The following is an 18146-nucleotide window of genomic DNA, read 5'->3' as shown; positions in this document are numbered from 1 at the left end:
GGGGTAGATGAGTCACACCATAGTTCTGTTTTAGCTGTTTAAGGAACTAAAACACTGAGGAGTTTTTAGTATTTAATATGACTTAAATTATGGTTATAGCTGTTACAATCTCCCCAGATTTCACCACACCCTTTCCATTTGTTTCTTTGATAATAGCGACTCTGACACTCATATGCTACATAGAATGCTCAAAGTAATTTGATTTTCATGTCTTTGTTGGCTAAGAATATTTAACACCTTTTAGAATGTTAATAGATATATATTCTTACTTTCAGGGCCTTCTTTTAGTTCCAGGGCCCATTTTTATTGAATAGTTGTTTTTCTTGATGTTTGAGTTTTGAGAGGTTATTTTATATTCTACATGAGTGCTCTGTTAAATATGTACTTGACAAAGATCATCTAATTTTGTGGACTTCCCCTTCATTTACATAGCATTTTTTATTGCTATACACGTGCTTTTACATTTCATAGGATTCCATCTGTATGCCTTATTTCCTAAGTAACATATTCAAAAAGTCCTTACCTATGCCAGTATTTTGTAATTTTTTCCTACTTTTTCATCTTGGTGTTTCAGTTGTTCAATGTGAAGATTTTGTCCTTCTTTTCCTTTCCTCCTCAGTCTATCATAAAATTATTATAGCAACATGAAATAGGATCTTCTTTCTAAAATAATGAATGCTGGTGAGCATGTAGGCAAAAGGAATCCTGATATATTTCCAGTATGAATGCAGATTACTACACTCACTATATGGTATAAAGACGTCACAAAATAACTGTAAATACAATCACAATGTTTAACAGATAAACCACTCCAAAGTATACACTCATAGGTGTCAGTCACCATATAAGATATGAGTGAATAGCCATATCTATTGCAACACTTTTCACAATATCTATATCATGGAGTCAGCCTAAGTGACTGTCAATGTGGAGATATATTAAGAAACTAAAGTAGATAAACATAATTAGTAATTTTCAGCCCCACAAAAGACCAAAATCATGTTAGTTGCAGGAAGAGATAGAACTGGAGCTCAACATATAAAACAATAGGTCTGATTCCCAAAGACAAATGTCACGTGCTTTTTGTCATATGTAGAAAAAAAATGTTTTTATGAAAGTAGAGTGAAGGAGTCGCACGATTTTTCTGAAAAATATGTACAATCTATAAAATGCACTTTGAGTACATATATGTGTACGTCTCTGTGAGGGGTTGTGCATGTAAGTGCAGTGTCTATGGAGGCTGTAAGAAGGTGTCAGACCTGAAGAGCTGTAGTTACAGGTGGTTGTGAGCTCTGCAACGTGGGTGCTGGGAGCAGAGTTCAAGTCCTCTGCAAGGGAAGAACCAGCTTGTACCTGGCCTTAACTATTCCTAACTCTTGAGCCCTCCCTCAAGCCCCTATAAGTGCACCTTGAGTAGAAATATAAAACCAAAACCCCACTCTGTGGTTGAGGATGTAAGAAACAAGGGTCCTGATACATTGCTGTTGGGAATTGCTTAAATCTCACAGAGAAATTTAGTTTAGATTCACTTATGGTTTACTTCTTATTCAAAAATTCCTATTTGAGGACTTCATCCAAATGCTAAAGCCTGTTGTTAAACATTACGGGATTTTGAAATATACCTTCTATTCTTTGAGAATTTCATATATGAATAAAATGCATTTTGAGCATATTCACTGTCCAGTTCCTCCTGAATATCGCTCTAACCAAGTATCTCCCAAGCTCATGTTTCTTTCATTTTCTTATTTTTATAATCCCCTGCGTCTAATTAATGCTGCACATATGAGCATGGACTTAAGTTTTTAAATTATACTTTATAATGTGCACATGCACTATTTTAGACATTAGTGTACTGTTCTAATTGTTGAAATTGAAGAAATTTTCTCCTAGAAACTGACCTCTAAGAGAGGAATGGTATTTCCTTACAAAATATATTATGCAGTTGTAGGCAATATTGAAATCCCTCGAAGCACTTATGTGATGGATTGTTAAAGAAATAAGTCAGATGAAATGGGGTATTTGTAGAATAACACATGCAGATTAGAGTTAATTGGTCTATGACAGTTTATCTTTTCACATCTAAAATTATCAATTTTATAGCCACTTGAAATATTCTTTATTTTCTCTGATTTTAAATCCAGAACTGTGTAACTATAATCTCAAAAGATAGACATGTGTTATAAATCAAGCACAATTCTGGAACTAAATTTCTAGAGTCATAGCTTTAAAAAGTAAAAGTTTGTGCATATATTTGTATTTCCATAAAAAGTTCTTCTGTACCTAAATCTGTCAGTCCCTTAGGAAATGATGGTCTTGGTTTGCATCCTGAGAATTCATTGTTCTTAGATGATTTCCAATAGGACACAGAGGCACAGCTCTTCCATTACGTCAGACATAGTGAATTTTCATATTGTTCTGTATGTCACACTTAGCCAGGTTTATAATACTCCTGATAAGTAAGTTGTAGTAAGCAATAAAAATGGTGATTTCATGCACCTTCCCACCAAGCAATAAATTAGTCAAAACTATTATCTCTAAGACAACTTGAAAATCAGTCATGTATTATAAGTTAGGATGAAGTGAGCCAGAATGGTCCAACCATACTCTTTGTTTACCAGGATAATGGCTGAAAAATGCAAGGGCACATTTACCAGGAATCTACATATACAACTGAGGAAAGCCATTGAATCAATAAAAGGCTAGTATTTTAATATCTTTTTATAGAGAAGTAATTGTAAATTATTACAAATGAGATGTAGTAATGATGTAACAGCAGGAAATATTTTAATTTTTATGTGATATTTATAATATCCAACAAAATTCAATGCAATTGTATTTACTAGACTGTGATCAGATCATCTTATAGTGTAATTGGTGTTGTTATCCTTTTCAGTATATAGTGTGAGGATGTGTGGTATTTGTAATTGTTGAAGCAGAACAAACCAATAGTCTCAAATGAGGAAATTCCATGGTAAGTGTTACAGTATTAATCATGTGGTTATATTATAGATGAATAAATTTGAGGATGCTGACTATTTTTTTCAAGCTGCAGCTGGTTTGGTATATAGTTTCTTTATCTAAGGCTGTTTCAGCTACCTAGAGAACTCTGTCTCAAGTCTTCAATCCTTTAGAAACCATTTACAGGTCCAAATGCTCAGAAATCTCCTTCTGTAAATTCCTATAACTGACAAAGGAAAGTACATTTATTTTCAATTATCATTTACTGCTTCATGTGTTTATATTTGTACTGTTTTCAAATGAACAATTTGAGCTTTACAGGTTGCAAATGATTCTATTATCATCACAATGCAAAACACATGGTGTACCTAAAATACATTTTCTACTTGAAATGTCTTAAATCATTTCATTGTGATAATTGAAAAAGCACCTAGTAGGAAATTTTTCCCTAGAGATGTCACTATTTTTCATAGTAGCCATGCTCTACAAAGTGACTTATAATTAGAATTTGAGTAAAGTGTTGCATAAAATCTTTTATAGAACAGTAATTTTGAAACTATGACTTCTGAAAACAGCCTCTCTTAGTTGTCCCCTGCAGTAAATTCAAATTACAGTAGTTTTTTTTTAATGGTTAATATCTAACTCATTTAATTTCAAGTATATAACAGTGGGGAAATAGTGAGATATATATATATATATATATATATATATATATATATATATATGTGTGTGTGTGTGTGTGTGTGTGTGTGTGTGTATACATACATACATATATCTCAGTAGACAAAAGATTGTTGATATGTTCCAATATTCTAATAGTACTATGAATACTATCTAAAATGTGTGTCCATTTCATTCTTACTATGTACTGTGCATTTAATTACTATGGACTTTCAATGTGTTTTTGTTTCCTTTTGATCATGCTCACTTGAAACATGCTCATGCCTTCGTTTGTACACTTGGAAATAAGCAAGATGTACATTAGTAGCATAACCATTCCCTGTTTAAAAGACCCATCCATTGTACACTTATATTAAGAAATTATCTTCCACAATATTAAATTTGTTTTTCTTCAGTTAGTTCACAAAAGTAAAAAATTAGTACATTTTAGGATTTCATAACTCTTTATCATTCTCTTCACTCCATGATTTTCTTAACATGTGAAGATAGAAAAATATTTCTCTATGTATATAGTAATTTCCTGTGTATCTCACACCAGGAGATCCTATATATTTTAAAATCTCAGAAATATGAAAAACATAATATGTTGCTCTCTCTAGGAGCATCATCAAACTATTCCAAATGAAATTACATTGGAAAGGAATTTGCATTTGAGATAACACTACAGGTGCATAATTTGGATCCTCATAAGAAAAACAACTGACCTCACCTGTGTTTGTTATATGAAAATATCTAAAAAAAATGGTATCACTAGCTAAAAAACAAAATCACTAAAAATGAACTGGTTTAAGTTTTGTTGAATTGAATGAAGTAAACACAACACAACAATTCTAGCTACCAACAGTAGATGTGTTCATGAAAGCCAGATATAGATTGTTATTCATGTGTCATTTTAATCTACTAACAATTTAAAAGTTTAACTGGGAACTTATATGTCATCTTAATTTCTGTGTAGTACACAGAGAATATGCATCTTAGAAACCTTAAGGATGTTGTAATTATTAACATACAAATTTTACTTTTGACACTTAAAGGACTATAAACATGATGGAATATATGAAGGATCATTATTGAATCAGATACTCTAGAAATACAAAGTATTTGTCTTATGTAACTCTAATAGATGAATGAACATTGCATACATACATGAAACACCAGTTTGCAATGTAAAGGTTGTTATTTTTTCATAAAGATCTTTTTTCCCTCTGACACCCATCATGAGACAGAGGACAGTACTGGGAAAGCATACTATAAAGGATTTTATGGTAGCAGGTTTAAATGACAATTCTATTTAAAACTTTTAACATATTAGAATACATTTTACAATCACATTGTTTTACTCTTTGAAGTTTTTCCTTCTTAGAAATTTCCTATATGTGTACGTAGCACTAATTTTTAAAGGTCTTGTAATAAAAACATGGAAGCCTGATAGTGGGGTAAATGCTGAAAGATCAGAGAGACAAAGGAACAAGCCACTGCCATGTCTCACCTCACCAACTCCATGAATCCTCTGATTGAATGTCTCTGAGTCTTCCATCAAAGGGGGTCCAGCTGACAAAGCCTTTAGTTCCTGTCTTTTTATGCCTTACATACCTTTCTCTGCCCAGCCATCACTTCCTTCCTAGTACTGGGATTAATGGCCTGTGTGCTTCCCAAAACTGGGATTAAAGGTGTGAGATCTCAAGTGCTGGGATTAAAGGAATGTGACTCCCAATTATTGGGATTAAAGGTATGTGCCAACTACCTAACATCTATGTTTAATCTAGTGGCTTGTTTTGTTCTCTAATCCTCAAGCAAATTTTATTATGGTATACAATATATCACCACTTTGACTTTTCAGGCTGAGGAGTCCTAGACGTAAGGCTGGGCAGTGGCTTGTTCCTTTATTCTCTGATCTTTCAGCATTTACCCCAATATCTGGCTCTGGGGTTTTTGTTATAAGACCTTTTAAAATTTGTTACATATGTATCCTTAAATCATTAGTTTTATGACTCCTGGGAAAGCAAGAATCTCCTATAAATATTATATTACTCTTAAGGCATTTAATTTTGAATTTTTGAGATGAAATCTAAAAATTTCAAAATACCACACCCTTGAACAATTTACTGAGATAAAGTATATTAAAAGGACAGGCACCGATGGACTTTAATGAACTGAGGAGCTCTATGTTGAATGACTGACATGACTCTTAGAAGTTTGTACAGACAGAAAATAAGAGTTCTAATAAACATGCTGAAAAGGCAGAGGACCTGAACATGGGATGAACTCTAAAATAATATTTTAAAATATTCATACAAACTGTTTAAACTTCTCAAAGTAGAATGTTCTAGGATGGAAAAGGAATACCTTTTAAATTTAGTTTTTGTTTTTTTTTCCCTGTAGACTTAGTAGAAAAAAAAGAAAAATGAAGAACCATTCTGTGGAGATAGTGTTCATTTTGCTTGGACTGACAGATGATCCTCAGCTACAAATTCTGATTTTCCTGTTTCTGTTTTTCAATTATATCTTGAGCCTAATGGGGAACTTAGTGATCATCCTCCTCACCCTGCTGGATCTCCGCCTCAAGACTCCAATGTATTTCTTCCTCCGGAATTTCTCCTTCCTAGAAATTGCATTCACATCTGCCTGCATTCCACGGTTCTTGATGAGCATTCTCACTGGAAACAAAACAATTTCCTACAATGCTTGTGTAGCTCAATTCTTCTTCTTCTTTCTATTACTAGTCACAGAGTTCTACCTCCTGGCTGCCATGTCCTATGATCGCTACGTTGCCATCTGCAGACCACTGCACTACCCCATCATCATGAACAGCAAAGTGTGCCACCTGCTGGTCATCAGCTCCTGGGTGACTGGGTTCTTATCCATCTTTCCTCCTTTGATGTTGGGACTCAAACTGGAATTCTGTGCTTCCAAAACCATAGATCACTTCCTATGTGACACGTCTCCTCTCCTCCAGCTGTCTTGCACAGACACACGTTTCATAGAATGGATGGCTTTTGTCGTAGCTGTGATGACACTCATCATCACCTTGATCTTAGTGATCCTGTCCTACACATTCATCATCAAAACCATCTTCAAGTTCCCTTCAGCTCAACAACGGAAAAAGGCCTTTTCCACATGCTCCTCACACATGGTTGTTGTCTCCATTACTTATGGGAGTTGCATCTTCATGTACATGAAAACATCAGCCAAGGAAAGGGTGACTTTAAATAAAGGTGTAGCTGTGCTCAACACTTCTGTGGCCCCTTTGCTAAACCCTTTCATTTACACCTTAAGGAACCAGCAGGTGAAGGAAGCTTTCAAACAGGTACTTCACAGATTTTGTTCCACTCAAACCAGTGAATTAAGATTTAGGCACAAATAGCATGCTGTTGTAACATGACTGAAAAAAATGAAATGATTGTCAAATATATCCACTGTGTCCTATGCCATTTCTTTCCTTTACTACTTAGATCATAGTAAGCATTCTTACTGCTCTATGCTCATCTTTCAGAATAGATCTTCTGAATCACTTCTTCAATACACAATATGTAATTCTATCTTTACTCAAAAAAATCTCTCTTCTCATTAATGATAGGTTTATTTACTAAATGTATTGTGTAATTGAATGTTGTTAGATATAATGGAATAATTCTATATGTATATTAATTGCTAAGCATTTCATTAGCAGTTTAATATTTGATTAGCGTTGTTAAGCATAGAGGCAAGTATAGAGTATGAAATTACTCTATAGTGTGAAGGAGGTTGTTATGAAAAATAACTAGAAAGTCTGAGTCAATTTAAAGATAAAATTAGTCTTCTAGAAGGAAGCATCCATATAATGAACCTTATGAGATAAATGAAGGAAATAAAGCTTCAAGAGGACTGTAATAAGACGTATGAAACATGTAAGGGAATGAATTGTTTCTCCTGTAGGGTTATAATTAACAATTAGTTGATGTATTTCAATGGCTTCATAGGAAGAAATAACTTGACTTCATGCTTTGATGCTATTTTTCATATTTCTTCATGGTCCTGAATCCTAGAAATGATACTAGTTGTGAAAAAAATCAACATGTAAAATTTGTTATGTTGGTTTGAAGAAATTTCTATTTGTAAATTAAAATTTTCTAATGAATGTTCTTCAGTCATTTTTTACAAAATTAATGATGTATCTCTTATACACTACAGTATAAACTTATTTTAATCTAAGTACATTGAAAATTTGCACAACCATAGAACTATGCTGTGGCATGTCTTTCCATACTCTGTGAATATGTGTTTGGCCAGTGGTGAGGTAGGATAAAGTTAGGCAGTAGAATCAAACTGAAGATGGACTTGAAGAAGGGTGGTGTCAGGGCAGATGCTGCAACCCACCCAAGAAGCAAGATGTGAAAGAACTGGTAAACCACAGATCACGTGGCAATACATCGATTAATAGAATTGGATTGATTTAAATGTAAGATCTAGGCAGTAATAAGCCTGAACCATTGGCTAAGCATTTGCAATTATTATAAGGCTCTGAGTGATTATTGGGAAATGGCTGTGGGACGGGGCAGGACAGAGAAAAGCCTCCATTTACAGAACTACATAAAATGTAATATTGATGCTTTTTCTTCACCTTTTCTCTTATTTTTTTTCATGCATATAAATAAAAATGAAAACAACACAACCTCTGAGACACATTATTTTTATTAATTTTTAAAATCACCATACAAATCCATGGCCTTCATTTTGACATTCTCATACACAGGTCACTATTCTTTTCTCTAAATTTCTCCCCACTGCTCTCCTACAACCTCCCCCAGTTCCCTTCCTTCCTATAGTCTCCCCTCTGCATTCAAGGCTCAAGTTCTCCACTATGTTTTCTTTCCCCACTCCTTCAATGTCTCTACCTATCAGTCACTCTCCTGAAACCTCCCACATCTGTTTGCAATTAAATCTAGTGTCCACTTCATAGATTTCCTTGAGAAGGGGAAATAGAAGAGATCTCCTGGACAGTGGGTGATAGAAACTTGAGAGAGCAGGTTGGGAAGGCAGGTCATGGGGAGCAGGTTGGGGTGGGATGGAGTGGGGAGTAAAGACAGAGGCTGATGGGGGATGGGGCATTTCAGGATTTGGGGAAAACCTGGTGCCAGAGAAACCCCCTGAATCCACAAAGATGACCTAGCTAAAACTCCTAGCAATAGTGGAGAGGATGCCTGAAGTGGCCATCTACTGTAATCAGATTTGTAACTACCCTAATTGTCATCAGAGAGTCTTTATTCAGTAACTGATGGAAGTAGATGCAGAGATCCACAGGCAAGTACTGGGCCAAACTCCAGGAGTCCTCCTAAAGAAAGGGAGGAGGGATTGTACAAGCCAGGAGAATCAAGATTATGACAAAGGAATCCACAGAGACAGCCGACCTGAGCTCTTGGGAGCACATGGACTCTGAACCAATAGATACAAAGCCTGTATGGGTCTGACCTAGGCCCTATGCATGTGTGTGACAGTTGTGGAGCTTAGTCTCCCGGAAAGGCTCCTAGCAGTGCGATCAGGACCTGTCCTTGTCCCTGGAACTTAGCTGACTTTTGGGAACCTGTTCTCCATGCTGGATTACCTAGCCTAGCCTTGATGCAGAGGAAAGAGCTTGGTGATACCTCAACTTAATGTTCCATGCTTTGTTCAAGCCCATGGGAGGCCTGCACTATTCTGAATGGAGAGGGAGGAGGAGCAGATGGAGAGGGGGTAGATGGGAGTGGGGAGGGGACAGGAGGAGAGGAAGGAGGGGAAACTGTGGTGGGCATGTGAAAAAAATGAAAAATATTAATTAAAAAGATTAAATATAAAAAAAATCTAGTGATCTTTCTGGCAACTTAGAGAATGCTGTTCTCCTATCCACACAAAAGAGACTTCATGCTTTGTGTGTTTTCCTTTTGTTTTGTTATTTTTTGTCATATTGGTTTTCTTTCCTTCCTTCCTTCCTTTTTTTTTTTTTTTTTGTGTGTGTGTGTGTGTGTGTGTGTGTGTGTGTGTGTGTGTGTGAGAACATAAAGTTGGATATTTAGGGAGGTGGGAAGAGCTGGGAAGTACTGAGAAGGCGAAAGAACACAATAAAATCACTACATAGGAAAAGGGTTTTTAATTAAAAAGTGAAATTTCAAATAAATAATTTTCAATTTTTCACTTTATATGTGGATTTCCAGCCAAAAAGAATTTAGAGGTCTCCCAAGCTGTACTCTGTTCCCTGCACTGATTTGGTGAAGCCGCTGTCCATTGCACTTATTCTTTGCCAGCTTTCATTCCTTTTTGTCAATAGTTTTTGGTTTTGTTTAAAGTTCAAAAGAATAAATCATTACTTAGATAAATGTAAAAAGAAGGTATGTTGAAATGCCAGCTCCTGAAAACCTTTATCTTTTCATAATGCCTCTTCATGGGAGTGGGGCATCCTATTCCTCAAGTCTCATTCTCTGTGCAGAGGGGTTTATGAAACAATCCTTAGAAGAAAACAAAACTGTGCGGAATACATTCCAATCCTGATGATGCCTTTAAGAACTCATTCTTTTTTTATATTATAATGATATCATTTTCCCCTTCCCTTTCCTCCCTCCAAACTGTCCCATTTACCCCACCCCCTTGCCCTTACATTTCATAGGCTCTTTTTCTTTAATTGCTGTTTCATGTGTATGTGCATATATGTGTGTGTGTGTGCAAGTGTGTATAAATACATGAATATAACCCATTCAGCCTGTATAATGCTACTTGTATGTATGTTTTCAGGGCTGATCTCTTGCTGTTGGGTAACCAATTGGTGTGCTCTTCCCTGGGAAAGGCTATTGTCCTGTTCTCAGCACTTTAGCTGAAAATCAATTCAAAAGTGATTTTCTGCACAATGTTTAGGATTTGGGTCAGAGTCCTGCTGGAAAGTGCAAGTGATATTAGTGGGAAATGGCAATGATTTTGGTGATGTCTGAATGTTTCCTAGTGATCTTAGCACAAATGTAAATGGTTCTCAATCCATGAAAACCCATCATGGACGTCATAGTAGTTCATCACCCTGGATGCAAAGAACACGTCTCTTCTCTACCTCCCAATATCAAGTTATACACAAAAATCACCCTTCTGAAAGTCTGTAATAGAAACACTTGGGAAAATACATGCTGTGAAACAGCTTCCCTGCTTCTCCTAGTCTTTTCAGAAGGTTGTGAGTGATGCTGATATGTTAGCATACAGTTAAATGCAAATTCTGTGTAAAATACCTAAAATACCTAAAGACATACTGTCAGAAGTTACCACTCGTACTTCTATCATTGATCATACCCAAGTCTATGTTGTGAATAGGTCAAAATAAATTGACTTAATTTTCATTTTTTCTAGAGTTTGCTTGCACTTGTAGGATCACTTCAAATTCTAGATCTAGACCACTATGAATACTCAGATCCATAAAATGCGATCATAATATTTCAAACTCCTTGAACCCCCTGGTTGGAAAGGCCAAGTTCTACAAGACACAGTTCAATGGAAAGGATACTTATGTATGTATAACAAACTTTAAAAAAATTACATTCTACTGTACATCTTTTACTTTTCCAGTAATAAACTACATCTATATTCTCTATGTATTCCCATAGAGAAAAGATACATTTCCAAGTTCTACAACAGATTCTTTCCAGTCAGTAATTTTGTGCCCTGCAAAGGAATTTACTTTTATGGGTTTACATGTGAGTTTAATCAAGAAGCTCTAAGAATTAGTAATAGTTATAAAGTTGCCACAAAAGATATGCTCTGAGAAAGTAAATGCTGATAATTTCATTTATTACTAAATGTGTTCTTTGCAAAAAGTGTTTTCTGTAGGAAGCAGATGGAATTCTGAGTGAATGTGTATTGTTTGACATGGGTGCAGCCATCTCAAGGACCCTGATGCTTCAGGCCCATAAGAATGGCAGTCTCCCCCTGGTCAGGCTAAGAGAATGGCAAATCCTTCACCTAGTGAGTATGCAAATGCTGACTCAATGTACAGAAATCAACTGCCGCTTCTTCCCCTAATATCTACAGCAAAACTGATGCCCTACAGACACCTCTTAGCAAGGCTAACTAACCCCTCCACTTTGCACTGTGCATAACAAATGTGCTGAGTTTCTATATCACATAATAGGTAAGCTCCCTCCAGGCAAGCACTAGATACCGATCCCAGATTTTCTGTATGTGTGTCTGTCATGTTTAAAGTGTCATTTTCATTCCCATATCACTCCAGTCAGATTTCCAAGACCAAGCCATGCTGGGTGCAGCAACTTACAAATATATTTTTGGTATTAAAATGCGTAATAGTGGTCCATAAAGATGGTTCAGTGGATAAAAAGCACTTGCTATGCGAGCACAAGGAATATTTCAAATTGCCAAAATCCATTTTTTAAAAAGAGTTGTAGGGACAGTACCTGCAATCCTGGCACTGGTGAGATGGAGACAAGTGGATTCCGAAAGCCTGATAGCCAGTCAGTCTGGCACAAACGGTGAGCCGCATGTTCAGTGAAGAAACTGTTTCAAAAAGTAAGGTAAAGATTAATAGAAGAACATAGCTGACATCTGGCCTGCACATGCTCATGCACAGATAAGCACAGCCAATCATACAGGTGCACACAAGCACACCACACACGCAAACAAAATATCTTATGTAAATTTTTGTTTGCAAATGTTCATTATACATGGTAGTAAATTTCATAAAGACTTTTAATACATTTACAACATATTCACTCCTCCCTTCTCTTTCTTCTCCATCCCTGTCCCACTATTCCCATTCATACCCCAACTCTCATGCTCTATAAGAATACATGATGTAATGTATATCTCTATCTGAAATCTAAGATCCACATCTGAGACCAAACATCCCGCTGCAGAGGGGCCCAGCCCCCAGCAGATCAGAGAAACTGGAGGGGAGATGGAGAGCAGGCAAACTACTGAACAGACCCACAGACACACATGGGAACTTTGTCCAAGGGCCAAAGCTTAACTCTTCACTTTCTTTTTCTTTCTGCTGAATGCTCTTACTCTGATCTCTGTGCTGACCTTTGACCCTGCTGTTTTTCTTCTACGTTTTCTTCCCAGTTGTTCCCCTTCTTACCTGTCCTGATGTTTTCTTTTCACTTCTTTCCTGGTGTTTCCTTTCTACCTTTTCTTTGTTTTTCCTTCCACATCTTTCCTTCTGCATTATCTGTTTTTCTCTTATCCTGTTTATACCCTCTAATACAAAGATTTTTATGCAAGAAAAGATTACCTCTCAACCAAAAGTGACATATTTTCCAAAAACAAATTAAAGTCTTTACGTAAGAAATTACATGAAGATCACAAGTTACAGATTTCCTTAGAAGCTCACAAATAGTTAAAAAAAATTTGTATTAATTTTTCCACCTCCACCCCAAAGCAATGATTCTTTTATAATTGATAACAAAGTTTTAAGCGAGTCAAAAGTATATTTCAGCCAGTTCCTTTTGTAGGCAGGTAGCTGCTTGCAGATTCAGTATAGCAGATTCTTACAAAACTCCATTCACGTGGCCAGCTGACCATCTAATTATCTTTATACACAACAGGGTCATTTAATTTCCTTTCACAACTTTGCTGTTTTAAAGGCATGTTCTGGGGCCTATGATTAATTCTGTAAACTACATGACCAAGGAATTCAGACCTAACTGTGGATATAGGGATATAATTGCTTTCTTTAATCATCGACCTGTTTTACCACAGGCTGAATTCATGAGTCTGTAATGCTTGAAACGTCCTAGTTCTTATTTTTTTATCCTCTGCAAATCTCATATCTTAGAAAACGGAAGGTGACTTCTAGTCTATTTTTGCTTATTTTTTATCTCTTAATGGAGCGATTGGCAGAATAACCTAAACCATTTCACTAATCATCTTTACTAACTGCCTTAATTCCCCCACCCTTGTATCTTTTAGGCTAACTCAGAAAGTCCAGTTAAATCATAGATCTCACTAGTCATCATTGCTCCTATAAGAATTATCTTCATTATTACCTGCAAGTAAACTTCCCAGTGAGCAGTGGGATTTTCCCAAGAAGAGAAACAGTCACACTATACTGGATAGAGTGGGATCTTTTCATATAGTAATCACATCATGCCAAATACGACAGGACCGACTGTGGCAGCAGCAAGCAGGAGGAAGCACAGAAGGAGCAAGAGGCATTCTGGAGACAATCCCCAACACCCGGGGCTTTGCCTCTCCAGGGTTTAGTGAATTTGGTGAACTGAACTCCATAAGCTCCATTGCTGACTGCAGCTCCTCTGACATGGCCACCGACAACATTCCATATTTGTTTTTCCGAATCTGAATCATTTTACTTAATCATATGCTCTCCAGTTATAATCATTTTCTTGAAAAGGACATCATTCTGTACTTCACTGCAGATGTGTGTGTGCATGGGCGAGGTGTGGGCGCGGTGTGGGTGTATGAGTGTGTTGACAGAAACCTATGATGTCCCCATGACTTAGTGTGCATAGCACTGCAATAAACCTAAGCATGCAGTGGTCTTTGTGGTATTTAGATTCAGAGACCTACAAGTATACACTCTGGTGTGGTATAGGCATATTAATCAGTAGGTTTATTTTTTAAGTCTATGAAGATGTGCAGAATAATTCAATGATAATATTAATTCTTTTAGTAGTAAGTATAAAATATCTTATAATTTTGGATTAAAATGATAATTGCAAGTTGCTTATTAATTGCTATCAAGGTCCAAAATACAGTTATAGCACAATGAAATTCTAAGAAAATCAACCAGGGAGAGGAAACATTGAGGAGGGTCACAGAAAAACTCTATTCTATCACATTCCTGAATTCAAATTATTGAAAGAAACACCAACACAGAAAAGAGACTCCCCTGGCTGGAAGCTGTTCGAATTTTGGAATGCCCAAACTGATAACAGTGCTTCCAGAAAAAGAATCTTCATTTTCCACTCCAAGAGAAGAGTTAGTCAAGATTAATTAAATAGGTACAAAAGAAAGTGGAAATAAAAAATGTTGTGCTTGAGAAATACCATAAAATATACTGATTACAACCAATATTATGTGTATATGGCATAGCATTGGGTCTTGTTGATAGCAAATTTAAATTTCAATTTCACACATATACATAATGTCTTTACCATGCTGATTTTTGTTTGGATTTTCAAGCTAGCATGCAAAGCAGTGGGCTCCATTACGAGACATCTACACACACTTTGCTCTTACGTGTCTTGCTTCTCCACTGGCAGCCCTGTCGCTTTGAGATCTTGCTGATGGGTTTCTCTTCAATATAGCAGTCCTGCTTTCAGGTCAAATCAGGAGGAGAAAACGCAGGCATGACTGATGGTCAGCCTACCCCACACACTTCCAAATGAAAAGCATGGCACACCACGCTCCTAGCATTCTCAGAAGTCACAAGACTGAATTCTGAAGTAGATGAGTCAGTGACCGGCCTGCTCATGAGTCTGCACTCTCCAAGTCTCCTGTTACATGCTTCTTCAGAACAGAGACCCTGGTGGTGTGAGAGCTCAAGGTCCCTCTGCGGTGAGGTGCTAGCCAATCACAGTCAATAGGCTTCCATATATAAATAGTTGTTCACATGCAATAAGGAGACACTGTTCCCTGAAACCATCTCTGGAGTAGTTCATCTCCAAGCTCCCATGGGCATGGCAGTCTTGTTGGGGGACGCCCTGGTAATGAAGGATTTGCTTCTCCATTCATAGCCCTCCTCCGAGGTTTGTTTGTTTGTTGTTTTGATTTTTTGTTTTGTGTTTTTGTTCTGGTTTTTGTTTTTGTTTTTTGAGACAGGGTTTCTCTGTGTAGCTTTGGAGCCTTTCCTGGAAATCACTCTGTAGCCCAGGCTGGTGAACTCACAGAGATCCGCCTGCCTCTGCCTCCCGAGGGCTGGGATTAAAGACGTGTGCCACCACCGTCTGGATCCTCCTCCTAGTTTTAAAATCAACACATACCTTTATACATATGTATGTGTTCCCATGCATGTGCGTGTACGTGTGCGTACGTGTGTGTGTGTGTGTGTGTGCATATGTGTGTGTGTATGCGTGTGTGTGTGTGTGTGTGTGTGTGTGTGTGTGTGTGTATGTATGTGTGTTCCACACAGGAAAGAAAACACAGTATTGGGCTTTATGAGACTGGCATACTTCACATAATATGATTTTTAGTGTGATCCATTTTTCTATAAATTGCATGACTTCAGTAGTGAAGGTTGATTGTCCCATGAGTATGTATACCACATCTTAATTATCCATTGGTCTGTTTTGGATGGATATCTAGGCTGGTTCATTTTCCCTGCTATAGTGAATAGGGCTGCAATGAACATAGATGTGCAAGTACTTCTGGGGAAAGACTTTAGTGTTCCTCGGGTACATGTCCAACATTGGCATAGTTGGGTGATAAGGTAATTCTATTTCTATTTTTTTGACAACCAATCCAATTTTCCAAGTGACTGCACCAGTTCCCATTCCTCCACGCAGTGTATAGGGTTCCTCCTCCCCATATCCGTGACAGCACTTTCTGCCATTTGCTTTATTAATGATGGCTATTCTGAAAATAGATGTTTTACATACAATATATTCTGTTTATGATTTTCCTTCTCTCTACCCCTCCTAGCTCCCCCCAACCTCCCCTCCCACCTGGAACCAGCCCCTTTCTGTCTTTCCTTAGAAAATAAACAGACACCTAAAGGATAAAAATAAAATGAAATAGTAAAAAACAAACATATGGAAATGAGATAAAACAAACAAACAGAAGGAAAGAAAAGCTGAATAAAAGGCACATGAAACAGATATAGATGCAGAGATCCAGTCATTCACACATTCAGGAATCCCATAAAAACACCAAACTGGAAGCCATAACAATAATTATCATAGATATATATTATAATGTCCAAATATATATATGAATGTAGGGTAAAAAAATATATAAGTATTAAATTATTTTTTTAAAAGGGGAAAGGAAAAACAAACAAACAAATAAAAAGCTCTAACACAACATGAGACAAAGAACCTGCAAAAATTTCTTTGAGTTCATTTTCTGTTGGTCTTCTACTTCTTGGCATGGGGCCCAAACCCTTAAGAGTAGTTAGTTTCCCCAGTGAGGCTTTCTTGGGGAAAACTAAATTTTATTTGCAAATGAATATCACCTGGAGGCATAGGGGCATGTACACACTTCTCCTTTCAGCTTTAGAGCCCCATCTGGTGTAGACCCCTACAGGCCCTGTGCATGCTGCCTTAAGCTCTGTGAGTTATGTGTGGCCCCTGCTGTGTTTACAAGGCCTTGTTTCCTTGGTGTCCTCCATGCCTATAGCTCTTACACTTTTTCTGCCTCTTCTTCCAGGGGTTTCACTGAGACATGAGGAAATTGATTTGATAGAGACAACTTTTTTGGGGGCTGAGTATTCTGAGATCTCACTCTTGCATAATTTCTGGCTGTGAATCTCTGTATTTGTTCCCATTTACTGCAGGAGGAAGCAGTAACCTAACAAAATGGAAAATATTTTTACATCTACACACCCAATAGAAGACTAATATTCAAAATAAATATATAAAGAACTCAAAACATTATCTATCAAGAAAACAAATGAACCAATTAAAAAAATGGTGGTGCAGACTCTGTGAGCCCATATGAGCCCTGTTTAGTTGATTCAGTCGGCCATGCTCTCCTGGTGTCCTCCATCCACCTGACTCCTACAAATTTGCCTTCCTCTCTAACACCTGAGCTACGAGGACAGGGACCCAACCCGGTGGAATTCTCCAGTTTAGATTATCTCTCCACATAATGTCTGGCTGTGGGTCTTTGCATCCTCTCTCAGTCTGCTGGAGGAAGCCTCTCCTGATAACAACTGGACTAGGCTCTGATCTAATAGTATAGCAGAAAATGATTAGGAATCATTTAATTGCTTTTTTTTTTTTTTTTTTTTGCCAGTGGTGTTTGGTTCTATCCTCGGTCTCTGGGCTATCCAGTCTCCAAGAGACCTGCATGGGTCTGCACCAGGTCTTCTACATATGTGTAATAGACGTTAGGTTGGTGTTTTTGTGGGACTCCTAACAGTGGGAGTGGCTGTGTTTCTGATTCTTTTGCTTGCTCTTGGGACACTTTTCCTCCTTTTGGGTTGCCTTGTTCAGCCTCAATATGAGGGCTTTTGCCCACAGAATAGCCAAAATCAATAAAAAAAATGACAGTTATCCTGGCAAGGATGTAGAGTAAGGGGAACACTCATTCATTGCTTGTGGAAATGCAAACTTCTACAACCTCTATGTAAATCAGTGTGGTGATGCCTCAGGAAGCTGAGAATAGAACTACCTCAAGACCAACTATACCACTCTTGAGCATATACCTAGAGGACAGTTCATCCTACCATAGAGACACTTAGTCATGTTCATGGCTGCTGTATTCATAATAACCAGAAACGGAAACCAACTTACATGTCCATCAACAGAAAAATGGATAAATAAAAAATGTGGTACATTTATACAATGAATTATTACTCAGTTGTTTAAAAAAAATGAAATCCCTAG

The 18146-nt window shown here is 37.1% G+C and overlaps 1 protein-coding gene across 1 annotated transcript; it reads left to right on the top strand.

Moving 5' to 3' along the window:
- Nucleotides 1–6043: 6043 nt before the first annotated feature.
- LOC102926486 (olfactory receptor 6C6-like) lies at nucleotides 6044–7498 on the top strand. The gene is made up of 2 exons (XM_015989919.3): nucleotides 6044–6942; nucleotides 7367–7498. Exons 1-2 carry the CDS (start codon nucleotides 6044–6046, stop codon nucleotides 7401–7403), a joined length of 936 nt encoding a protein of 311 aa, XP_015845405.1. The 3' UTR covers nucleotides 7404–7498.
- The last annotated feature ends 10648 nt before the right edge of the window (nucleotides 7499–18146 follow it).

This window comes from Peromyscus maniculatus, chromosome 18, assembly GCF_049852395.1.
Source record: "Peromyscus maniculatus bairdii isolate BWxNUB_F1_BW_parent chromosome 18, HU_Pman_BW_mat_3.1, whole genome shotgun sequence".
Lineage (NCBI taxonomy): Eukaryota > Metazoa > Chordata > Mammalia > Rodentia > Cricetidae > Peromyscus > Peromyscus maniculatus.
This window is presented reverse-complemented; position numbering and strand designations above follow the sequence as displayed.

Bases quoted from the DNA above. Each gene is read 5' to 3' on its own strand.
- LOC102926486 (XM_015989919.3), top strand. From the start codon at position 6,044: ATGAAGAACCATTCTGTGGAGATAGTGTTCATTTTGCTTGGACTGACA. The intron at 6,943-7,366 runs ACAGGTACTTCA...TATGAAATTACT, and splicing joins CAGGTGAAGGAAGCTTTCAA to CTATAGTGTGAAGGAGGTTG.